At 46.1% G+C, this 23285-nt stretch overlaps 6 protein-coding genes and 1 long non-coding RNA gene across 10 annotated transcripts; 2 read left to right on the top strand and 5 right to left on the bottom strand.

The window, feature by feature from the left end:
- Positions 1-619: 619 nt before the first annotated feature.
- selenoi (selenoprotein I) lies at positions 620-4663 on the bottom strand. Its single transcript, XM_085938259.1, has 10 exons — positions 4432-4663; positions 3592-3660; positions 3347-3455; positions 3186-3260; positions 2863-3125; positions 2682-2790; positions 2559-2607; positions 2321-2501; positions 2064-2243; positions 620-1937 (listed from the first exon to the last, which is right to left on the bottom strand). Exons 1-10 carry the CDS (start codon positions 4489-4491, stop codon positions 1827-1829), a joined length of 1206 nt encoding a protein of 401 aa, XP_085794385.1. The 5' UTR covers positions 4492-4663; the 3' UTR covers positions 620-1826.
- Positions 4664-5187: 524 nt separating this feature from the next.
- On the top strand, positions 5188-11070 carry agbl5 (AGBL carboxypeptidase 5). 2 transcript variants are annotated; one of them, XM_085938077.1, is made up of 16 exons: positions 5188-5351; positions 6255-6524; positions 6721-6892; positions 6957-7123; positions 7181-7358; positions 7426-7604; positions 7679-8192; positions 8275-8444; positions 8522-8657; positions 8724-8941; positions 9001-9212; positions 9316-9507; positions 9621-9742; positions 9821-9873; positions 9984-10087; positions 10179-11070. In XM_085938077.1, the coding sequence occupies exons 2-16, from the start codon at positions 6313-6315 to the stop codon at positions 10256-10258; spliced, it is 2709 nt and encodes a 902-aa protein (XP_085794203.1). In that variant the 5' UTR covers positions 5188-5351; positions 6255-6312; the 3' UTR covers positions 10259-11070. The 2 variants fall into 2 exon arrangements, with proteins under 2 accessions (XP_085794203.1, XP_085794202.1); XM_085938076.1 differs by having other exon boundaries at positions 9298-9507.
- Positions 6533-8040, bottom strand: LOC147042282 (uncharacterized). 2 transcript variants are annotated; one of them, XR_015068956.1, is made up of 3 exons: positions 7203-8040; positions 6993-7136; positions 6533-6845 (listed from the first exon to the last, which is right to left on the bottom strand). It is a non-coding gene; the product is annotated as an uncharacterized LOC147042282 (long non-coding RNA). The 2 variants fall into 2 exon arrangements; XR_015068955.1 differs by having other exon boundaries at positions 7207-8040.
- Positions 11071-11072: 2 nt separating the features above from the next.
- On the bottom strand, positions 11073-11720 carry ost4 (oligosaccharyltransferase complex subunit 4 (non-catalytic)). Its single transcript, XM_085938084.1, has 3 exons — positions 11708-11720; positions 11419-11555; positions 11073-11168 (listed from the first exon to the last, which is right to left on the bottom strand). Exon 2 carries the CDS (start codon positions 11552-11554, stop codon positions 11441-11443), a length of 114 nt encoding a protein of 37 aa, XP_085794210.1. The 5' UTR covers position 11555; positions 11708-11720; the 3' UTR covers positions 11073-11168; positions 11419-11440.
- Positions 11721-12078: 358 nt separating this feature from the next.
- On the top strand, positions 12079-14509 carry c18h1orf198 (chromosome 18 C1orf198 homolog). The gene is made up of 6 exons (XM_085938083.1): positions 12079-12420; positions 12655-12705; positions 12832-12954; positions 13077-13244; positions 13327-13668; positions 13735-14509. The coding sequence occupies exons 1-6, from the start codon at positions 12115-12117 to the stop codon at positions 13786-13788; spliced, it is 1044 nt and encodes a 347-aa protein (XP_085794209.1). The 5' UTR covers positions 12079-12114; the 3' UTR covers positions 13789-14509.
- Position 14510: 1 nt separating this feature from the next.
- selenol (selenoprotein L) lies at positions 14511-16819 on the bottom strand. Its single transcript, XM_085938081.1, has 9 exons — positions 16595-16819; positions 16252-16330; positions 16119-16172; positions 15888-15933; positions 15680-15810; positions 15472-15586; positions 15269-15391; positions 15045-15182; positions 14511-14954 (listed from the first exon to the last, which is right to left on the bottom strand). Exons 1-9 carry the CDS (start codon positions 16695-16697, stop codon positions 14688-14690), a joined length of 1056 nt encoding a protein of 351 aa, XP_085794207.1. The 5' UTR covers positions 16698-16819; the 3' UTR covers positions 14511-14687.
- A 143-nt stretch (positions 16820-16962) lies between these two features.
- On the bottom strand, positions 16963-22355 carry ttc13 (tetratricopeptide repeat domain 13). Of its 2 annotated transcripts, none has more exons than XM_085938078.1 (23): positions 22052-22355; positions 21356-21450; positions 21197-21272; positions 21050-21120; positions 20905-20970; positions 20729-20821; positions 20492-20608; positions 20319-20429; positions 20173-20255; positions 19963-20104; positions 19721-19895; positions 19481-19637; positions 19285-19415; positions 19077-19209; positions 18874-18966; positions 18699-18782; positions 18548-18632; positions 18358-18467; positions 18155-18290; positions 17969-18048; positions 17748-17826; positions 17581-17660; positions 16963-17508 (listed from the first exon to the last, which is right to left on the bottom strand). In XM_085938078.1, exons 1-23 carry the CDS (start codon positions 22233-22235, stop codon positions 17394-17396), a joined length of 2496 nt encoding a protein of 831 aa, XP_085794204.1. In that variant the 5' UTR covers positions 22236-22355; the 3' UTR covers positions 16963-17393. The 2 variants fall into 2 exon arrangements, with proteins under 2 accessions (XP_085794204.1, XP_085794205.1); XM_085938079.1 differs by having other exon boundaries at positions 18358-18464; positions 22052-22354.
- Positions 22356-23285: the final 930 nt, after the last annotated feature.

Here is a 23285-nt window from a genome sequence, read left to right as displayed (position 1 = left end):
TTTCAATGCGGTGAAGATTGTAGCATGGAAAATTGTCACGAATTGCTCGTTCTTCCCGCTACTCTGGTGTCCGCCATTGCACTCTTAAGGTCATATGTTCAGTCCACGCTTCAGCGTCATTACGACTGTCGCTCGTCCACATGGAATATTTATTGTCAGTTATTTTGTTTCCCTTCATAAAATAGCACAAAATGTTCGATGAGCGCGTTTCAGACTTACCTTGAATTTGAAATTTGCCGTCGATTCCTTTTGTGTGAAGTTCCGAATCTCCGTTTCGAAGCTGCTGCTCCTTCCGATGAGTGTCTTTGGACACGATGCAGACTCCCACGACACGTCAAGTTCTTTTTATACCTCAGCGGGGGCTTCTGGAAGCACCCATTCAGAAGGTTCCAGAAGATACGAGCACTACCGGGTGGGCTTGGGTAAAGGGGGGGCTCTATAGTTGCCGTGCCCTTGTAGGGCAGCAAAGGCACAAGTGGTGCCTGTCAGTCAAGACGAGAACTTTCCTGATAGCTCGGCAGGCCATTAGGCCGCGAGACTCCCCCTCGACCCGGCACACGCCTTGCGAGTCCTATCAGCTGCCGTGACACACACACACACACTGACACGTTGCAGTTTGTGTAGCATTTATTCATCAGATATTTTCAACTGATTCGAATTATGAAGCACTTTACAGGCATTTTTCATCCATTTGAATTAAAAAAAACAAAAAAAACACTAGTGGTTGAAAAAGAATGACGCTCAATTTTTTTTTTCTCTAATGTTAGGATGGAACATTATGGAGTGTAACGAGCACCACACAATTCAGCCATGAATTGATCGCATTTGCTCATAATCAACGTTTTCTAGATAGACGCATTACGTCTGTGTTCATCTTGTGAATTCTGTCAGTTTCTTTCCTTATCTCAACATACACACATACATACATACATATAAACTTGAGCTTCCTCGACTCGATGTGCTTGAAAGGCATGCAGGCTGTCCCTCAACACTCGCGTCCCCTTCGCCAGGCATTAGTAGCAGAGCTGCAGGCTTTGACGCTTGCTGACGACACCGACACACATAAGTTGTAAAAAAAAAAAAAAGTTTTATGACAAACAAACGAACAAACAAACAAAACAAACCAACAAAAGAGGCCAGGCGGCGGGCGTGCGCTCGCTTGCTCCCCTCAGAGTGAATCCGATCCGTCGCACGGCTTTTGGGATGCACTCATCATTCAAGCGGCTGCCGTCGCCACGGCAACCCAACGACACGAAAGACGAGGAGGTGGGTGGGGATGGGGGGAATAAAGAACGAATCAACGTGAAAGACACTTCCCTGTATCATCCGCGTCTGATCACCGGCAGCGCGTAGCGGAATAAATATGATCCGCCGCGCAGTATCCATTAGTCAGGTCTACTTCCAAATACCCGCAAATAGGCTCTTATTAAAATAATCATCGCATTAAAGAGTGAATTAAAAACTTTTGAATTCCGAGTTTTCATCAAGGCTTATTATTAATATTATTATACATTCATAATATCATAATAATGTTTATCTGAGGGTGGGGGGGGCGGCGTATTGGCTCCCCAGCCAATAAATGGAACACATTTCCGTAGGAAACACTCGCACCTCATTGGCTCGACACAGTGGACCGACCGATCCTCCAATGAGATAAGCCGGAGCCCCTTGAGCCCCCCCAATCACCAAAAAATAAAAAATAAAAACGAGGCGGGTGGCTATGTGTGCGTGCGTGTTTTGGGGCATCCCTCATGGATGGAGGATACGGTTACCGCGGTAACGAGGGTGACATGTCGTTGAGCAGAGAGAAAAGGAGCGGGGAGAGTCTAAACTTCTTCTGCTCCTTTCAAGCCGATTCGTTCGTCCTCTTGTCAATCACTGCGAGGCTTCTTCAGTGAGAAGGCCATAATGCCAAAATGGTTGCTGAGTTGCTGGACCTGCACGCCAGGGAAGGAAATGAGTGACACTCGCCAAATAACGACACTCGCAACTAATGAAGCCATCAGATTACCGCCACGTGAAAAATTAATCTCGTAAATTGAGTGTAGTAGTCATGTCCTCACCACCGACACGCCGTAGTGTATGTGCGCCAGCACGACCACGGCCGTCCACAAGTACAGCAGTAGCGTCTCGTTGGCCACCAGGCCCGACACGGCCAGCGTCACCACGCCGGTCATCGGCACCAGTAGCCAGCTCAGCGGCTGGCAACGCGTGTTGCTCATTTGACACACAATCAGCTTGCACTGCGACACAAAGGCGCAAACCTAAACCAAGTCTGCTTGATCATAATGACAAAATGTAAAGCGTGGAAGACACCTACCGTGACGTTGGCGAAGGCCGTGCCCAGCATGAGGTAGTAGAGCCTGGGCTGGAGCTCCAGGATTTCGGATGGAGAGAAGAGCACCCAAACGGTGGAGATGGCAAAGAGGAGCACGGGCGACAGGAAGGGCAGGAAGGCCTCGTAGGCGCTTTCGTGCTTCAGCGAGTTGCTGCGGTACGCCCTGAACAAACACGACTAAGTCGTGCTAACTAGCGGTCGCGACGACAGCGAAACCTACCTGAGGACGTTGACGAGACTCATGGGTAACGTCACCGCGAAGGAACAGGCTGGAAAGCATCGAATGGGGTTTTCAAGATTATTACCTTCTTGCTAGATAGTGCGATTGATCTATGCGTCTTACCGACGATCATGAAGGTGAAAAGGTCTCTGTAGAGGAAGTGGAACAGGACGGGCTGGTACCAGGTCTCCACGCCTACCACTGCCGTTACCACGTAGACCAGGGAGATGGTCTGGAGTGAAGAAGAAGAGAATAAATCATCATTTTAGTGATAAGTTGTGACATGATGCGTCCTCAAGCTCACCACTTGGCTGATGTCGTAGCCCCACGGCAGGAAGAGCACGCCCGTGTTGTACTTCTCCCAGTGTGACAGAATAAAAGAGAAGAGCACCACCCAAAGGATGTAGTAAAGCGTGGCTACGCCCACGCCGCTCTCGCCACGCCCAAATATGGAGTAGACGGTGGCCACGAAGAAGATGCAGGCCCAGCTGTCCAGCCCGTGGTCAAACAGCTCCCCTAGTGGCGTGGAGGAGTTGGTGCGGCGCGCCTGCTTGCCGTCCACGCCGTCTGCAAAGCGGAGGCGCCGTCATCGCGAGGAAGGGAGGAGACGCAAACGAGGTTACTCACCTAGTGTGTAGGCCAGGAAGTTGAAGAGCCCCGCCGTCACCCACACCCAGCTAGGCACATGATCCTGTCCAATGGCTGAAACAAACGGGCACAAATTAATTGATTGTACACATTATCGAGCAAACCTCAGCTAATTATTATTTTTTTTTGGGTGAACAGACCTGAGGCATTGAAGTCATAGTCGTAGAAGGCCAGCATGAGGAAGTTGACCACCAGGAACATAAAGCCGGTGAACGTGATGAGGTTCGGAGCCAACCACTTGGGGAGAAACTACATTGAAAAACAAAAGTGAATAGACAGCGACGGCCATATTTGCCAAAGGCAAGCTATAAGATGATGCAACATTTTCAGGGAGTGTCACATTACAGCCAGTAGTTGTCAAAACACACTCAAAGGTGTTTCTCACCTTCACAACAAAGTTCCAGAAAGGGTGCATGACGTAGATGGACAAAGGATTGGAGTCCACCGCGCTGTACTGCAAACACACACATGACGCAAGTTGTCACCGTGACACGCGCACAAATAGAGTTCATTGGGATTACTAAGTCTTGGCGTGGCAGTTGAAAGTTTAGTTTTGCTTTAGCATTTGTCTACACGTCACCCTTGCAGGTACCCGCAGTTTTGTTTAGTCATTTAATCATGCAAATTTCTTGAGACACCACAGTTTTGTGTGACACTTTATTTCATGCAAAATAAAACCTGTGGAATTGATAAAAAACATGGAATATTACTGAAAATAGTCAATAGATGACTTTGTCATTACAACCAATAGATGCTAAGTAAGCGTGATGACATTATGCTAATTTTGGAAGGCAACAGGAAGGATGAAACCGCACAGAGACGCGTGACCACAGTACAAGCTCGAACTGCTTTCTCAATTCATCAACAACTTGTAGAGAGCTTTTAGATTTATGACTGTTTTCATTTTCTATTTTAAAAAAGGCAGTTTTATTCATAGAGCATGCATTGCCTACACATAACACAACGTGACTTACATAAATTGAGAAAAAAAAACTGCAGGGCAAATTCAGTTTATTAGTATGATTATTGCTGTCAGAAAGGGGCAGATTTGACCAAATTTGAGCTCAGTATGAAGCATAACAGCTACGGATTGATGTATAAATTGCTTTCTGCAGATATTGCAGGTTATGACCTGCATTAAACTCATTCATATGCACGTATCCTCTCATTCACACCTAATTGCATGCATGCATAAACACAGGGGGCTAGCCACTTAGCATACTACCTTGTATTTGTCGAAGCCTGCGAGTTGCTCTTGTGTGACGTATTCGTACAGAAAAGCCATGTTGGAACAGTCCGTCGCCGCTACGCAAAACAAGAAATGACAATCAAATTCCTTTTCGTGCCGGGTTTAATTTTAGCGGCCGAGGCGACGTTAAGCGATCATAGACCGGAGCCGCCGTCGGTCACGCCGTCTGACGTGAGATCGGAACACTCTGGCCGCTCCTTCGCTGAAACAAGGCGACATGCTATCAATGCGTTGAGCTCACTAGCGACACTTAAAGATCGGTTGACCATAACGCACCATGGGAGGGAAACAGGAGATTAAGTACACGGACATCAAGACTTCCATCAATATTTAATCAAATTTGGTAACAGTAACACTGAGAACGAAGAAGTGGAACCTTCAGCAGAGTTGCGACAGTTTCGCTATGTTACCATGGTAACAGATGGTTTTTACAGCGCAACGACATTTTTTTTTTTTTTTTTTTTTGGGCGTGTACATTGTATAGCTCGTAAACGTCACAAAGAGTTAAAAGAGAAAAATGGCACAATGGTGGCTCTAGCAGAAAACACAACAAATAAATGACAGATTCAGAGTTCCTGCAAATATTTTTGTTTTACAGAGCCACCTGAACGTTTCATTGTAGAGAGGTTCTCATATTTGCCTGATGTCAACGTAACACAGCTATGACAAAAGCTTTGAAAAATAGATATGGAGCACGTCACATTTACTTCCGCACGCAATCTAATTTGTCATTTCACTATGGCAGAGTCATTGGAAAATCAAGCTAAATGGCTTGAATGATGAGCTTAGCCTTTTTCTCTACCACCCTAAATGGGCCGTGTCATGGAAAAGATGCTGCGTGGGATAAATCGCTTCAAAGGAGCTTTGAACACCTACTATAATTTACATTTCACCAGGTAATTGAGTCAAAACTATGCGCAAATTCAGACACTAAAAGTCACATTTTATTGATTTATCACATAATAAAAAAAAAAAATACACGAGGTCATAGACTGCGTAATGACATTTTCAGGAGTTCCTTGAACGCCTCATGTATAGCGACCAAATGAAGTGTTTGAGGGAGAAAGGGGGGCGGCAACATGACATCAAAACATACGGATATCGATCAACAGCATCATCGATTGGGTCAATATTTGATCGGGTAGTCTCGCACCGGCAACGATATGGAGGAGACACGATGTGAATTTGGACCGTAGCGATCGTCTTTTCTTCCTAGCAACGACCGCTAGCTCGGCGGCTAAGTTGTCCCCTGTAGCTTAGTAACGTCAAGAGGCGTTCAGGGACCAAACAACGTAAACGTAATATCTTAAGATATTTAATAATCGGACTGTATAAAAATCAAACTCTCTTGTCTGGCGGATGTGGCATCGGGAGAGGATTTAAATCCCGATGCCTGAGCTTGTTTTGTGGGTCAGCTGTTTGTCGTGGAGGCGCTAGTGGGACCAAACCTGAGCCATTGTTGTGTCCTGCAGGATAAAAATGACCTGGTTCGTTGGAAACAATCACATTCGTCACATTCTCATGCATTATGTGGTGTGTTGATCATCAAATGTTGTCAAATGCAAGTGTCATTTAGTCGTGGTTGTAGTTTTTTCTCCCGCCTCTGGGTGTCGCTGTTATCTGTTGATATTGTCACATCCACCGGTAATAAAGGGTTAGGGTTATTAATTTCCAAATAATTTGATAAATGTTGCACATCAATTATTTTTGGGTGACGACTGGATCAAATATTGAAAGGCCATGATTTTAACATGACTTTTTTACTATTCACAAATGTATTTCTGTATTTTTGTTGTCAGGTTTGACCAGGTTTTGTAGAGGGTGAAGACATCCTAAGAGGAAACTCCTCTCTTGACCATGGAGGTTCGCTTTGGCAACATTGTCTTCAGTTCCAAGTTCGACTCAGGCAACTTGGCCCACGTGGAGAAGGTGAACAAGCACATTCCGAGCTTCCTTAATGATGGCGCTCAACTCGGGGGGGCCGCATCCCCCGCCAACGTCCCAGACTACGAGTTTAACATTTGGACGCAGCTCGATTGCGCAGGAACGGAACATGAGAATGGCAACAGGTGACTGTTGGATATTATTTTTATTACACAACAATTTTACCTTAAAAAAAAAGTAATATTTCAGAACAAATCTGATCTAAAATGTCCTATAAACAGTGATTTATTATGACTATTATTTGTGTGAGTAAAAATGTCTAATTCGAGAGAAAAAAATTATTAGGACTGCTATTTGATGACGTCAAATTTTGTGTTTGAGGTCGTGGTTCTACTTCAGCGTGCAGGGCGCAGCCCCTGGAAGGCTGCTCAAGTTCAATGTCATGAACATGAACAACCAGAGGAAGCTTTACAGTCAAGGCATGGCGCCACTCGTTCGGACTTTACCTGGGAGAAACAAATGGGAGAGGATCCGAGAAAGACCCGTTATTGAGGTACCAAAAAAGGAAGCATCGTTATCGTTTGCTATTCATAACCCCCCCTCTCGCGCTTCCATAGATTGTACGGAGCCAGTTCATACTATCCTTCACTCACCGGCTCCTGGACATTCGAGGTGCAACCACGTACTTCTCCTTCTGCTTCCCTTTCTCGTACACCGAGTGTCAGGAGATGCTGCGGTGCTTGGACGACAAGCACCGCGACGCCACGGGGCTCGGTCCTGCCAGGTAACACTGCAAACTTAAAAAAAAAGAAAAAAGATTAATGCCCTGTGTGTGTGTCAGCCCTCCAGACGAGTTGTACTACCGACGCGAGCTGCTGTGTCGCTCTCTCGACGGCAACCGGGTGGACCTCCTCACTGTGACCAACTGCAGCGGTATGATGGACGAGCGCGAACCTCGGCTGCCGCAGCTCTTCCCCGACGTCGACACGCTTCGACCTCACCGCTTCGACAACAAAAGGGTACAAATACACATAGGCGTGGCGAATATCCGGCTAGTTTGTAAAGCTCACGCGTATCGCTTGGTAGGTGTTCTTCCTAAGCAGCCGCGTGCACCCCGGAGAGACGCCGTCCTCGTTCGTCTTCAACGGCTTCCTGGACTTCATCCTGAGGAAAGACGACCCGCGAGCTCACGCGCTCAGAAACATGTTTGTCTTCAAGCTCATCCCCATGCTCAACCCGGATGGCGTCGTGCGAGGCCACTACAGGTCAGAACGATGCCACGTAAAAAGGACGCTTTATTAGGCACACCTCCACAGTCTCAATATTTTGTAATGTGTAGGACCGACTCGCGGGGGGTGAACCTCAACCGGCAGTACATGAATCCCAGCCCCGAGCTGCACCCGTCCATCTACGGCGCCAAATCACTGCTGATCTACCACCACTCGCACAATCGCACGGCGCACAAAAATGCCCAAGCCAGAACGCCCACAAAGGCTAGCGATGAACACGAGGTTCCAGCCCTCACCGCCCTGGAAGTCAGCCTGAACCAACGCAACGCTGCCAAGGACGCCACCCCTCCGCAGCCTGAGGTCACCACGGCCACGGCGCACAACGGCTGGACGGCAAAGAACAATGTCAGCGATTTGTCCAACTCTGAGATCGTCCCGCCTGCCGTACCGCCGGGTCGACCGCCGAAGCCGCCAAAAGTGGCACCGCCGGAGGGAAAAAAAGAGAAGCAGGAATCCATTCCGCTCAAAGAGGGGGGCGTGGCTTATTACGTGGACTTGCACGGCCACGCCTCCAAGCGAGGCTGCTTCATGTACGGAAATAATCTGCCTACTGAGAGCCAGCAGGTAAACTCTTACCAAGTTTCAAAAAGCTGCTGCAGACAAGCAAAAAAAATACAAATGTTGCGGGTTCTTCCCGTGTGCACAGGTGGAGAACATGCTATACCCGAGGCTAATCGCCCTCAACTCCCCACACTTTGACTTCCAAGGTTGCAACTTCTCGGAGAAGAACATGTACGCGCGGGACAAACGCGACGGCCAGTCCAAGGAAGGTAGCGGACGGGTCGCCGTCCACAAAGCCATCGGCATCCTGCACAGGTAAAAAAAAAACAACACAAGGGTGACGTCACCGTAATCTATCAGAAACCAAAAGCGGGTCTTTGTTCTTTTCTCAGTTATACATTAGAGTGCAACTATAACACGGGAAAGGCTCTGAATGCCATCCCACCGGCGTGCCACGACAACGGGCGGGCCACGCCCCCTCTGATCCCAACGTTCCCCCTCAAGTACACGCCGGAAATCTTCGAACAGGTACGGCGTCTGTCAAAAAAAGATTTGGGTGGTTTTCAGCATAAGCCTCACAGCTCCCCGAACCAGGTGGGACGCTCCGTGGCCATCTCGGCGCTGGACATGGCCGAGTGCAACCCGTGGCCGCGGCTGGTGCTTTCAGAGCACAGCTGCCTGGGCAACCTGCGGGCATGGCTGCTCAAGCAACTCCGCAACACCAAAGTCCCGAGCGCCCACCAAGGTACCCACCCGCCCAACAAGGGGAACCAGCACCCCGGCAAGGCGTCGCCACCCAAGACCTTCATCAAGTGAGTTTATACACACAGCCACCGTTTTGTACACGCTATTAATGCCAATGGCTCGGCAGCGGTCTGAGCGGCCCGACCCCCGAGGGGTCTTTTGCGCGGGTGCGCTGCAACAGCCAGAGCAGCAGCAGCCTGACGCCGTCCCCCAAGACGCCCAACACGCCCGGCTTCGCCTTCGGGTGCCCACCGCCGCACGCCAAGAACCAAACCGGCGGCGCCGGCGGCAGCCGCGGCGGGCGAGGCGGCGGTCGCAAATCGACCGGGCCCACAAAGGGTGAGTTGCCGTTTTTTGCCCCTCGCTTTTTGCCCCCTTCGTCCCCTCAGCATGCCCACCACCACTCCCGCATGTTTGTCAGCAGGTATGTCTGTCTCTGTAGACAGCAAAAGTGCGGAGAAGAGACGCCCGACTCCCCACCATCACCGTGGTGTCCTGCGTCCCCCTGGCAACAGCCATACACCCGCCCGACCCCCTCCGCCACCCTCACCCCGCCATTCCTCCTCCTCCTCTTCGTCTTCATCCTCATCAGTTTGCGCAGCGGCAGCGGCGGCGGTCTCCACCAGCATTGTCGGTGTGTACTCCCTCCTCTTCTCTTTGGTTCAGGTGGCAATGCAAGACTATGATGCATTTAAAAATTAAATAAAAATCACCCGTTTTGTTGGTTTTTGTTTCTTTTCTCGGCAGGTTTGGGCTGTGCGGACTTCCACTCGGGCTCGACGGCCGCCTGGTCCAAATCGGCTTTACCCCCACGCCCCAGCCGAAACGGAAGAGGAAACCGAAACGCAGGCCACCGCGCCGCCACAGCGGTTAGCATCTACTCTTTTTTTTTTTTTTTTTACACGTAAACTGTTTTTTGATGGACCTTTTGTGTTCATCTATCACAGACTCCTAAAGAGAGTGGGCCCGAGCACATCCTAGCTTCAGTCAAATTTACCAAGTGAGTCCCCAAAATTAGTATTTACTTTTCTTTAGTACATTTATTTCATCAAATATTTTGGGATCTTTATCTTTGGGAGCGTCACGGAATTTTAACCTTGTGTCACACAGGTGCGAGCTGCAGCCACACGTGGCCGTACGTAACAAGAAGACAGGGGCGTCCGACGGTACCGGGGTGCGTCTTGTTAAAAGTCGCCAGAAGGGAATCATTCAAGGTAAAGTGTTGGTCCAGAAGCTCATGGCTTGCTAGCATCACGGGACAGTACCAGAGAATGCATTACCATGTTATTTTTTTGTGCCCTACAGGAGCCGAGGACGAGCGAAGCAAGCAACAAACGAGTAAATCCCACAAGAGGACCACGTCCCGAAGCCATGTTGTGAAATAGCGACCCTCAGTGCCGACCAAAATTGGAACTGCGTATATCCTCGACGCTGAATTGCCTCATCGGGGGGGGGGGAAAAAAAATAACGCTAACTTTGAAACTGGCCTAATGAAGTGGCCGGTGAGTGTCACGTACTGTATATTTCCATATTATTAAGTGCAATCGTATTGTCGTTGTCAGGTCCAAGTGCCTTCACAGTGAGTATAAGCAAGCTAATTCATTTCATATCACATTTCTATACACTTTTCACCAAACACGATACTGTGACACCCTAACGTGTAAAAAAAAAAAAAATCCAGTGATAGCTTGACTTACAAGCAACCCCCGATGATTTTTATTTTATTTTTTTTAAACTAGCATTGAAGATGCAAAGCAAATGGGCAAGGAGAGCCACACTTTCAACCATTTCATTTTGCGTTCTCAAGCTAACACTGCACACAACACAGCACCTTGTGAACGAATCTCATTCTGTAAAATGTTGCCTATTGGAAGAATCCACTTGTATGCTGCTCATTTATACACAATGGATGTTGTTGTGTGTTTTCATAGATTCCAGCGGGTTCCTTTTTGAGCGACACAATTTTTCGATATGTGCTTTAACGGGCCCGATCGTGCTCCTCCTGTGATTGTCATAAAACCACGTTACATGCAATATGTTCTCTGTGGACCAATAAGTGTTAAATATATTTTGTCACCATCATGTGTACTGTGGCTACATTAAACTAAATGATGACCACACACTTCACAATTTTGTTTTACTTAACTGGTCTGAGAATAAGTTGGGGAAATGCTGCGCAATATAAACGAGGAAAGAAAATTTCTTGGCATGATTTATTGAAAAAAGTAACAACTACATAATTTTTTGGGGGGGGAATGTTTGTTTCCTGGGTAGTGTGGTGGCGACGATTCCCATCTGTAGAATGGAAAAAAAAAAAATGTTGCCATTACATTTGCCACACTGACTTGAAAACAAAAAAACGTAAAGTGAGGGTAAACTTTTTCGTAGTACCTCCACTTTATGATAATATACTCATTCTAAAGTTATCGGACATAGTTAAAATGAGATCACCTAGTTTGTGATCAATTTTAAATGATGGTGTAACCCATTTCTGTGCATGAATGTCACTAAATGTTTTCCTACCATGACGCGAGATTGCACTCACCTGTCCAGATTGCGACCAGTTTTTAGTCCTGCTTCTTTGGATTGTTGACGGCCACGTAGTGGTATAGTACCACCAGCAGGAATAGGGACACACCAAGCATATTGGCGAAGATTGCCAGCTGCACGTCAGTCACCATTCTGTCAAGTGGAAAACATCTGATATGCACACATTTTTCAATTCACCTATTTCAGCCAAAGCTGCACAATTTATGCAAACAAGGTATGGACACACAGACAAAAGAAGAAAACAAAAGGTTCTTGTTAGATAGTTTGGAAAAGCGACAACTTACGCTATCTTTTTAATAGATTTTCTTGGAGAAACGTGATGGTTTTATGATTGAGCTCACAGGAGGCGACCTTTGCAATCTCTTCCGGTTTAAAAGGAAAGACACGTCACGTTAATCCGGCTGGATGCTGCGTTCAATGTACAACGTAAATCTGAGTCACCTATGACAACGCTGCATCGTTTGTCCTTGTGATCAAATTTACGAGTCAAAAATTCGTAAATTATGTCACACTAAAACGGATTGTGGGTATGTTTTCCACTTTTTCTCAACTCTTTTGGCTTCGAGTGTTACCATGTTCCGAACTGGATTATGAGGCAATGTAAATTACGACAAGTACACGAATCTACCTAGTCCCGCCCATTTTATGACGTTATCTTCCCACAACAAAAAACAGCTGGAAGACATCCAAGATGGCCGCCGCGTCGGTCGCGGGGCTCGAAGCCCACAACATGGAAGAGAAGAAATTCCAATACTTCGCATCCATCAATTCCATGGCTAACAAGATCATGCAAGAACGTGAGAAAATAAAAAACAACCACGGCTCGACGTGGGACAAGATGTCGCCGCAAGAGCAGGACAACGCGATCGACAACTGGATGATGGACCCGCACATCCAAGCCCGATATGCTATGCACCGAGTGGATCGAGAGGAGGTGGTCTGCTACCCCAAGCTCCTCATTCAGACCGGGCAGAAGATCGTCCATTTTGGAGAAGAGGTGCCTCGAAAAAGTCATCATGGGGATTAAAATCGATGTTTTTAGGCCATGCTAGCTGCGTTACTAATCCCTAGCCACGTAGGGGTGACTTTTCGTGACGTCACGAACTACCGTTCAAATTGAGGAAAACAAAAAAAAATGCTCTGGATGAATTTTGTGCAGTATACTCAAACCAATGATCCAATATGCATATTCCACTGACATTGATTTGGTTGTTTACTCTTTTGTATTTAGGATATGACATGGCAAGATGAGCATTCAGCCCCCTTCTCCTGGGAAACCAAGGTAAACATGATCTGTTTGTGTCAAGGAACAAGAATGATCATTTCTTTCCATTGTGAACTTGTTCATGTGAACCAGCCTCCATCCCACCTTGATATACCCGCTGAAAGCTATCTCACTGTATTTCAGAGCCAGCTAGAATTCAGTTTGACACCAGGCTCCGACCAGGGCATTTCCATCTCTCTGGGGGACACGAAATCCACAAAGACCTCTCATTCCTCCCAAACTACCAAAAGCTCAACCGGAATCAAGGTAATGAATGTTTATTGTTTTTTAATTTGTTCAATGTGAGTCATATTTACTGATGGATGTTGGAATTGAATGTAAACGAAAGCCAAAGCGGGTCACTCTTGATTCGTGTGTGTCTTACCAAGGTGTCAGCGAGCGAGGCCAGGCGTCCCGAGGAGGAATCTGCTTTTTGGAAGATCAGCGCTGAGCGTTCGCGACTCGAGGGCGAGCAAGCCGACTTCCAGTCATTGACGCCCAGCCAGATCAAGTCCCTAGAGAAAGGAGAGAAGTCGCTGCCCTCGTACCTGCGCCAGGTGAGACAGCTTTGGGAATCGTAATTGCTAAGTTCTTCATGATGACGTCATCATCAAGAATGAAGCCTCACTGTGTCCACAGGAGACATCTTTCCCAGCCAAAGAGCCAGAACCGGACCCCCATCCGCCGGCGCTGTCCAGGCCGCCGGCCAAGCAACGGGCGCCCAAGCCTCCTGCACCGCAACCTCCCGTGGCCGCACCCCCAGCTCCCGCTGCGATCTCTATTTCGCCGGGCCCCGTCCCTCCCCTCAGCGTCTTGTCATCAGTGGCGGGCTGGGAGCGTTCGCAGAGCACCCTGCCGGTTGTAAGCTACACCGTGGATGAGGTGTTCCCCACCCCCAGTCGTATTGTCAAGAGCCCCACTCTCCCCAGCAACAAGGAAAAAGAGGACAACGCCTCGCCCGCCAGTCCCGCTTTTACCCAGGTAAACCTTGAAGGCAACAATTCGATTCTTTTTTTGGATTCCTATAACGTGTCCTTCCCTTTGCAGTTGAACAGCAACAGCATCCTGAAGACAGGATTTGACTTCCTGGACAACTGGTAACCACGGTAATGAAGATGGAGGGGGGGCACTGGATGATGTCATCACCGCTTCATCAATGACATTCATATCATCCAGTCACATGCCCTTGTTTATTGTTTTGAACACTTCTCGCTTTTAACACTGCCTGTCTTCTAGACTCCTTTTACTGGACCTTTGCCCTGCCAATAGCATCAGCATTTATTAGCTTGATTGGTGTTTGTGCTAATTAGCTAAGTAGCACAATGATTGCTTCTTGCAAGTAATGCTGTAAAGCCTTTGCTATGTTTGTTAGCCAGATGCTAACTACTTCCGCTCATTTAATGACATCCAATTTCTTATGAGGAACTATGGGAAATCACATTTTGTTACAACTTGAGGGCCAAAATTTTACTGTTCGGCAAACGTAGTCACGGCAACAGCATAGTTTTAAAAACAAAAAAACATGCATTACCATTTGTAGCTCTCATTGAAGTGTTACATTTCTTGTCCTTGGATGGATATTTATCAGGTACTTTTCGTAGCCTTGTGTCAACCAATCACACGCGAGATAGCGCCGCATCGCATGCATCTTTTGGAATGCGCTCTGAGTGATAGATCTTTTGAAAGACCATGTTGCAACAAGTCCTAAATGACACTAGAGAACTATTTTAGTCATCAAATATGAATACAACAGGACTAGTGTGCATGTGCTCACCTTGTATTCTGTGATTTCACACAATAAAAGGAAAATCAGGAAAAAAAAGTACAATTTTGTGTCAACTTTATTTTCTGACATGTGAAAATGCATACCAATTAAATGTCATCGGGTATCCGTTGATCATCAGAGGTCGTATCGGAACTGGTGACGTGGTCCCAGGTTCTTGCAACTTCTTCCAATATTAAGGATATGAAATAAATGCTCAAAAAGTTCATGTTTTAAGTTACAGCAAGGATCTGAGAGGAAGCAGCGGGAGGCCGGTCAGCACAGCTTGGCATCGGTCACACCTCTTCACGGTATTGTGAGCGCGAGGCGTGACGTCATAGGCGTGCGTCGGCGTGCCGCTACCGCTAACTTCCTGCGCGACCAGCTCGGTCGAGCCAGACGCTGTCTGTAGGATGTCGCCGAGGGTGGGTCGGTCCATCGGGTACTTGCTTGGGTGTGACAAGAGGACTTTGTTGGTACTGCTGAGCAGAAAGTCACCTCCCATCTGGAAATATATATTTTTTAACAATTCACCAAAAACAAATGAGCTCATGTTGATTGACCTCTTTACATGACTAGCTAGCATCTTGTGTACCTGGTAGATGTCCTCCAGCATGTGCATGGGGAATTCTGGGAAGCTTCTATCAGCAGCTTGGTACTCGGAATACCGGAGCATGGAGTCAAAGTTCAAGACTTTAGCGCAGGATGAGATCAGTCCAAAGCTCCGGTAGATCTAAATTTGAATTACGGCGAGGTAATCACGTGACCTTTTGCTGTAATAAACTTCTGGTAACAAGATGATTCGTGGTGATTGCTAACCTTTCTGTGTGGATCGAGTACTAAGTCCAAGGAGCATCCAGTCTGCTGGAGCCACAAACGAGCACCCTTCAGGGCACCGAAAGCCACCACCACGACCTTCACAGACCGAGCCTCCAGGGCAGCCTGCAGAGGACCCCCCCCCCATTTTAAAAACAAAACAAAACATTACATATGTCAATTTGGTTATTTCTAGGCTAACTAACCCTGCTCCCCTCCAGCTCGGCCACGTGGTCGCGTCACGGCAGTCATCCATAGTGTCTGATGAGGACCAGTAGAAGCTTCTGACCCGGAGAGCGGTAGTCATCCAGGGTGACGCTCCTTCAAACGGAACACAAATTGACAGAGCCAGAGAGTGATTTTTTTTTTTCAGTTTTAGAGGAATTTATAGTGTTGAAATAGGAAGATACTCACTTTCCACTACGTCCATCAGTCAACAAAGTTTCGGGGCTAAAGATGTCCATTGTTTCTCCTCCTGGTTTTACAGGAGTACAAGACGATTGAAGACTTTGGTCCACGTACTCTAGGAAGGAGTCCCATTCGCTCTGTACAGACACACACGTTGCACGATATGTTCAGAGAAAAGCAACCATACAAAGAGTGAGCATTTTCTGGTCCAGACCTGGAGCTGGAGGAGCTCCTCCACCTGCTCCCTCACTGCTGCACGGCTGTGAAACAGAAATAGTCACTTAACATGCGTGACCTTGAGGAAAACAAAATGCAAGTCTGAAGATTAGTCAATGTGTTACCATGGTGATATTTTAACTTGTTACACAAGGTAACAAAGTAAGCGCATCGATGTAGAGAAATGATATGGTAATCTGTGAACTTTGATTTGTTTGTTTAAACTTACCCATACAACTTCTTCCAGGCAGCCTCGGCTTCGCTTTTCTTCTTCACTCCGATGCTGTGCAACGGCAAGAAAATACATTCTTAATATACAAGAGTTAATTAATTCTTTTTTTTTTAACACAAAAAGTACTTACCTCTTATAAAAATCTGCTCCGGCTGCAATCAGGGCCAACAAAATGGCAATTTTATATGGGACAAAGTCTTCCATGGAGACTAGAAAACACAGAAACTTAATTTCTTTAGATAAAGTGGGAAATTATGAAAGTACTGGACATAGTGCAATAGTCGTTATGAACCATGCACACAATATGTCGCAATATGTTGTTTTCAATTTAGATGCGCAACTCGTGTTCTATTTTTGGTGCAAAATGTAAAGAATTGTGACTTTAATAGTGAGGTACCGCGAATGGCATTCAAAAACGTTTTAAAGCTATGAAATCATTAAAAAAAACAAAAAAAAAAAAACATTCATCCTACCCTCCGCGTCTTTCTTGGCCTGCAGTAGCAAAACATTGCCCAGACTGACGAGCTGCTTCAAGGCAGTAGTGAGGCTCTCTTCCGGGATCACGTCTTCCTCCATGCCGGGCAATTCTCTCTCCTCAAAGCCTTCAGCAAAGTTTAGGAGAGTACTTAACTTCGTCAATGCAACATATGATAAAACCAGAAGTGGGAAGTACACTTCCGGGAAATCACGTGACCAACAGGTCTTACAGCAGCATTTGGCGGCCTCTACCGGTGAGAAGGGAAACTGAAAATGAACTTTTATGATCATCACGCTATCCAGCTGTGTAATGTTACTGGTTATGGATTTTTGTTCCATCATAAAACGATACATTTGTGTTTGTGATATAAATAAAAATAAATAAATAATAATTGCAAAGAAAACAACAGGTCAACCACTTTATTGGCTTTTGTTTGCTCAGATTTTTTTAAAAATGAATTTAGAATACAAAAGTTGATGGAAAAAGTCTTCCCGAAACTTGTGCTCACAAAGAATCCACGTAAGCATCACTTCATTTAAGGTTTGTAGACTGTTGTGCTTTTTTTTTTTTCTTCTTCTGTGCGAGTCAACTGTGCATTTGTGCGAGTGTGACCAAAATGTTGTGCTTTTTTTTTTTTTGCACGTGGACAATTATTTTCTGCCTCTTAATTAATAGCCAAACGATAATAAAGCATAACAACGGAGCTGTGCCATGTTTTAAGACTGAATGTTGTGCTTTTCCATTTGCTCCGCCAATTTTCAACTTGTCCTGACTTATCTCTTGCACATTTCGTGCTAGGACTTCTTTGAGCATTGCGACGACGAATCTGCGTTGAGGACTTCGATCATGGTTCTGATGGACGGGAAGGTCTCGGCCACAGAGGGCAGACTCTGGTACCAAGAGGGTAAACTTTAAAAAAAAAAAAAAAAATAAAGTTTATGATGACGCTTCTGATCATAATGAACATTTTGTTCATCTCACCTTTTAAAATGCATCCAGCTCTTTGCTGTTTTACTGAAAGTCTCCGGACTGGGCGTGGTCATGGCCTCAAAGTCCACCAGCTGACAACCAAATAAAGGCAACCTCGTTTGAGTTGAATTGAAAATACGTGTATGAATACATGAACTTCACTTCAATGGGTCTGTTACCTTTCCTTTGGGGATCCGCCCACTGACCTCATTCCCACTGGCCATCACTGCCCCCATCATGACAGAGTAGGCCACCACACTGACCACACCCACAATAAAAGTCTTAATCAATCAATAAATCACAACATGCACAAAATGTGTCAAACAATGTGAGCTGTTTGACCTTGGCATTCAACCTGAGATCATTTTTTTTCTTTTTAAACCGGATGTGTAATGATTACCTGGAGCCTCTGGAAAGTGGCATCAGGTTGCAAAAGTAATAGGCCAGAGACAAAATGAGGTTGCACACGGCGTCGGCGTCCTGCAAAGAGCAAAGGTTGCCCTCGGTCAGGTGGAAAGACGTCAATTAAAAAAAACAAAACAACAACATCATTGATGAACTACATGGCGCTTGCTGAAGCGCTTACCGCAAACTCAGTGGAGAGCACGAAGACCTTCCCTTTGGTCGTCAGCTCCCTGTAGATGGACTCGATCTCCGACTGATACTGCTGCGTGCGCTCCTCCGTGGTTTGCGTCTCCACCGAGAACAGCATGTTGCCCACCCTGGAAGACGGCAAAAAAAGATTTTGTTTGACTGCTGACTTCAAAAAAAAAAATGCCGCACGCTCACCTGTCTCCCGTGATGGTGATGGTGAAGCCGTCGTACTCTTTGCCCGGATCTTTCATGCTGGGCACTTTGGAGTTGACCGTGAAGCCGTCTCTGGTTTTACTGTTAAACTGCTTCAGGAAACAAACGTGAGCTGCAAATGGAGGACGAGCAAAAACGGCGGGAGCCCCGCTTCCCCTCATTGCATCTTTACCTTCATGATAGGAAGAAGATCCTCCACTTTATGTACATTCTCCAGGGCTTGGCGGACCTCCACCAGCCCTTTGGGGTTGTACGCCCTGGGAAAATTTCAAAATGTATTTATTTGCTTTTGTTCCCTTTCACAAGAACATGCAAACGCGCACCCGTGGTAGACCAGTATTCTGTCTTTGATGAAGTCCAGGATGTTGTCAAAGTAGGCCAGGTACCTAATGTTGATAATCTGGCCCCTGAGAGAAGACAGAGAGAAGGGGGAGGGGGGGGTGTAGACTTTTGAGAAAACAGGTCACAGAAGGTGTGTTTAATGAGTCTTGCAATCACCTGATAAGGTTGATGTGATTATTGAAGCCTCGACTGAGACTCCTGGCAGGCATCTGGTCTAACCACAGAACCGGTTGGTCGGGATCAGCAATCCTTCAGACGTGGGGAACAAGTCAGGTCAAGAGCTTGTGGAAAAATGTCCTGGACGAATCCATGTCCAGAGATTCAATTGTAATCCCGACAACCTTCTTTCGACTTCCTACCTCCTCCACTTGACGGCGATGTCAAACATGTCCCTCCATTGCATCTGCCTGGTCTTGCCGTTGACGCGCACTTTGGCGTTGCTCCACGTGCGCTGCATGGCCTGCATCACTTCTAAGGTGGCCAGGCCCATGGCTACACACAGCAAAGCGCATAATTTTATTATTATTATGCCACAATCTAAGAGGTCAGGAGGTCATTCGAGGGCACCTCTGTGTATCCTCTTATTGGGCAAGAAACCCGGCGTGTCGTACTGCATCATCGCTCCGAGACGATCGGCCGTGCAAATCAGTTTCTGGACTTCACTGCTGTAGGATTCAAAGTTCTGCGGCAGCACATCCCTGGAAAAGGAGTGAAACGACCTCATTATATTCTCGGGTGTTTTATTTTGAAAGCGAATTTGTACTTGATATGCGGCTGTAGGCCGGGCTGCTCCTCGTAGTCTTCGATGAGAAAGGGCAAATTCTTGGCCCAGTGATTCTTAAAATTGCCCGGCAAGTCCTGGTCCACGTTGTATTCGGCGACGGGGACATCCAGGTGGGAGTGCAGGTAGCGAGAGTATTCTAGTTGAGGGGGGGGGGGGGAAATTAAATTAAATATCACATCAGCGTTCTTGAAAATGATCCGGATGGTCGACGGCGCCCACCTCGGAGGTATTTGACTTTGAGGTATTCGGAGCTGGCCTTTTGTCCCAGCAGTGGGTCGTTGAGCATGACTTTGGTCTGCGCTTTGATACCTTCGTAGAACTGCCCCATGGCGACGTGACTCAAGCCCTTCATATATTGGCACACCTCATTGTACGGCTCCAGCTGCAGACACCTCTGAAGGCAAAAAAAACCCAACCACATTGTTCAATTTGTGGCCACTCCCAATCGGAAAGTCGTCCACCTTAAAGTTTCCGATGGCCTCCTGTAGGGAGCCGTGGTGATAGAGCATCATGCCTCGGAGCTGCAGGGATTGGATGTGGTTCTGGTTCAGCATGAGGGCTTTCTGGAAGCTTTCCATCGCCGCCTCAAAGTCGCCCAGCTCTCTGCGACCACCGAAGAGTAGAATGAAAAAAGGCCGCGAGGATAGAGACAGAAAAGGAAGTTAGCCTACCTGTAGGCTTGTCCGAGGCTCTTGTAAGCGTCTATGAAGTCAGACTTGAGCTTCAGCGCCTCTTTGAACGTCTCGATGGCTTCCTAAAGATACAAACACATTTGTTCTTGTCCCCATGAGTAAAATAATCATCATAAAAAAATAACCTTGAGCATCCCTCTGTGGAAGAAGGTGAGGCCTTTGTAGAGCAAAGCGATAGGCTGATTCTTTTTCAGCTCCAAAGACTGTTGGAAATCCTCCGACGCCGACACGTAATCCTGGTAGAAGACAAATATTGGTTTGATGGACTCAAACAGTGGTGGCGCCTTATCATTCAAACCTCTGAGATGAAGAGTAGCGTTCCTCTATGTCGGTAGAGTCGAGCTGACGGTTGCAGCTGGATGGCTTTGGTCAAGTCTGCCAGAGCCTCGCTGATGCGACCTAGAGGAGACAAAATCTACAGACACACACAGCAATGCTATTAAAGATGGAGGAGGGAGTAAAATGTGGGTTTTTTTTGTGTGGTTAGGGGTAAAAAATATATAATTTGTTTCCATGTGTGGAGTTGGCTACTCACCTCTGCTCTCTGCTCGTACACTTCAGGCCAGTTGGGTTCCAGTGTGATGACTCTGGTAAGCTCGTACAGTGCCAGGTCAGCATTTTTGATGTCCTACAAAAGTGCAGGGGAGAGAAACAGCAATTGCAGATGCATATCTAATTTTTTTTTTTTTTAAAAACAATTATGTCACTTACCTGATGACTTTTCTTCCCATAGGCGATCCCTCTGCCATAAATGGCACTGACTAGTTCAGGGTCACTCTACAGCAAAAAAACAAAAACAAAAACATGCAGCATCATTCAGATTTGGAGATGATGGCGAGATGAAGTTTGGACGTACCTGTAGCAGGAGGGAAAAGTGTTTAATGGCTTCGTCGTAGAGGCCGTTGCCGATCAGAACATAACCAATGGCTTAAAAAAAACAAAAAGCACATAAATTGTAGGCTCTTAACCAAATTGCAAAAGAAGCTCAATTTGGACAACATACCAAGTTCTTCGTTTGTGTTGACGTTTTTGACAAGGTAGGGGATTTTCTTCTGTTCTATAAATTGCTTGGCTTGATTCTATGAGAAAACAAAAAAAAGACCTCCAGCTCAGATAATACATGATTGCTTTGTGAAGTATTTTTCCTGATCCGTGATCTCACAAGAATTTTCTCAGCGTTAAGCGAGAAAACTGACTCGCAGGACTGGTTGCTGCCTTCCTCGCAATTTGGGTCATCCAGCTGCAAAATGGACGATTCTGAAAAGAGACATGTGTTAGACTCAATTACACAAGGCGTACAAACGCTTGTAAGTTACAGCACATGTACTCGTGTGCCAAATAATCTCATTTTGAAGGGCGTGTCTGCATCAACGATTTTGAAAAGCATGGTGTGTCCTGATAAACCTGTATGTTATTTCAAAGTTCTGAATATGATTATAATAAGGGGTCACAATGAAATGAATTGGGAGACAATTTTGGATACATTAGCACAAAAAAAACAAGATGATCTATTCTGTATAGGTATTCTGCACTCCTCTTATTTGAAATTCAAAATATTTGAAGAAAAATACAATCTTCTTCATTTATTCTCGAGCAAACAAGTTTTGCAATGTTTTCATAGTACCCACATCAGACTACACTCATAAATGTTTTAAAACTAAATAGGCTGCTATTTGCTTTTTTTCTTTTCTTTCTTTTTACAATTGCAAGACTATAAAACAAATGAATTAAGACGCCAAATCAGCTGTTTTAAAAACAATCGACTGAGGAAATACAGGTCACCCAAAACATTGTTGTCAGTCACTACGGTACGTTAGCATTAGCTCGTTGAGCAGAAGGACTACATTGTTTCGCTTACCGCAGTCCGTCGCGTACTCTTCCCAGTCCGACAGCGAGCTGCACCCTTGCTTGTGGAGCTCGCTGTTGAACAGGGTTAGCGTCGAGAACTCGGTGGCCAGCGCCATCCGACACAGGTAGCCGCAGAGCAGCCAGAGAAATAGCACGACCCGGCCGGCGGGGTCCATGTTGGGCCGGTGTGACATGTCAAGTTGCTCCCATGTTATCTTGCTCAGTTTTGTGTTTCGCGACTGCAGATTCGTCACAGCGATTTGGAATTTACCTGATTCCCAAAACTGTTCAAATTCGCAATAAAAACGCTGAACGAAACGTCTTCTTTGCATTTCTGACTGGCTGCAAAAATAGCAAACACACAAAAAAATAATAAAAAAAATAGAAAAGTCACCAACAGGATTTGAACCCGTGACCCAAAGATGTAAAATAGCTAACCTGATAGCTTTTCAATCACTGTGCTAATGTGACGCTCACGACCGAAAAGATAATGTTTAATTTACTATATATATATAGAGTTATTTTTTTTTAAGTGCTTATAAAAAGAAAGAAAAAGTGTCTCCAGACCAATTTAGCCAATTTGGTTGTCACTTTCAATCTCGAATATTTATAGTTCAACAAGTCTCTATTCACGACCTGCTCCATTAAACAATATACCATACGTACCATCCATGCTTAACACCACAAGTATACATAGTAGAGTGGTTAATGCTCTGAACCTTCACCCCGGCAACCCGAGTTCAAATCTCCATGAGTTGCTACAAGCGATGTGTCATGTTGGCATCATTTGTGATTTCAAAAAAGTCAAACTCATTTTTAGAACGAACAACCGCTCTCCTGTATTGAGAAGAAAATGACCACAGGCCATAATTATTATAGTTGATGAAAAAGACAACCGACTTCTATTACACACCAACCGTGTAGATTGGATTTTTGAAAGACACAAATCCGTCACCCTGGACAGGCTCAAAGCTCTGCCAAGAAATCAAACTAAATTAGAAATCTGCACACAGAGTCATGAAATAAAACAATTCAGGTGTTTCCCCCCCCCCACCACCACCACAGGCTTTGTTTCATTGAATGGCTGTACAAATGTTTTGCCAGGCGTCTCCATGCATTTGAGGCAGCGGGCGGAGAAGGCACGTCGGCGATTTCAGTCTCAGAGCTATACACCGGGCATTTCAAAGACGTCCTGCGACATCCACACTAACAAACAAACAAATATGGCGAATAATAACTCTTGA

Source organism: Syngnathus leptorhynchus, chromosome 18 (genome assembly GCF_054491065.1).
Source record: "Syngnathus leptorhynchus isolate UIUO chromosome 18, UIUO_Slep, whole genome shotgun sequence".
Lineage (NCBI taxonomy): Eukaryota > Metazoa > Chordata > Actinopteri > Syngnathiformes > Syngnathidae > Syngnathus > Syngnathus leptorhynchus.
This window is presented reverse-complemented; position numbering and strand designations above follow the sequence as displayed.

What these genes read in the sequence shown, in the direction of transcription:
- c18h1orf198 (XM_085938083.1), top strand. Translation starts at nt 12,115, where the DNA reads ATGGCCGCCGCGTCGGTCGCGGGGCTCGAAGCCCACAACATGGAAGAG. An exon ending in CCTTCTCCTGGGAAACCAAG is followed by an intron (nt 12,706 to 12,831) that starts GTAAACATGATC and finishes ACTGTATTTCAG; the next exon opens with AGCCAGCTAGAATTCAGTTT. An exon ending in CCAGTCCCGCTTTTACCCAG is followed by an intron (nt 13,669 to 13,734) that starts GTAAACCTTGAA and finishes TTCCCTTTGCAG; the next exon opens with TTGAACAGCAACAGCATCCT.
- ost4 (XM_085938084.1), bottom strand. Translation starts at nt 11,554, where the DNA reads ATGGTGACTGACGTGCAGCTGGCAATCTTCGCCAATATGCTTGGTGTG.
- ttc13 (XM_085938078.1), bottom strand. Translation starts at nt 22,235, where the DNA reads ATGTCACACCGGCCCAACATGGACCCCGCCGGCCGGGTCGTGCTATTT. An exon ending in AGCCTCGGACAAGCCTACAG is followed by an intron (nt 20,105 to 20,172) that starts GTAGGCTAACTT and finishes CGGTGGTCGCAG; the next exon opens with AGAGCTGGGCGACTTTGAGG. An exon ending in AATCACATCAACCTTATCAG is followed by an intron (nt 18,783 to 18,873) that starts GTGATTGCAAGA and finishes GTCTTCTCTCAG; the next exon opens with GGGCCAGATTATCAACATTA.
- agbl5 (XM_085938076.1), top strand. Translation starts at nt 6,313, where the DNA reads ATGGAGGTTCGCTTTGGCAACATTGTCTTCAGTTCCAAGTTCGACTCA. An exon ending in CGCCGGAAATCTTCGAACAG is followed by an intron (nt 8,658 to 8,723) that starts GTACGGCGTCTG and finishes TCCCCGAACCAG; the next exon opens with GTGGGACGCTCCGTGGCCAT. An exon ending in CCAGAAGGGAATCATTCAAG is followed by an intron (nt 10,088 to 10,178) that starts GTAAAGTGTTGG and finishes TGTGCCCTACAG; the next exon opens with GAGCCGAGGACGAGCGAAGC.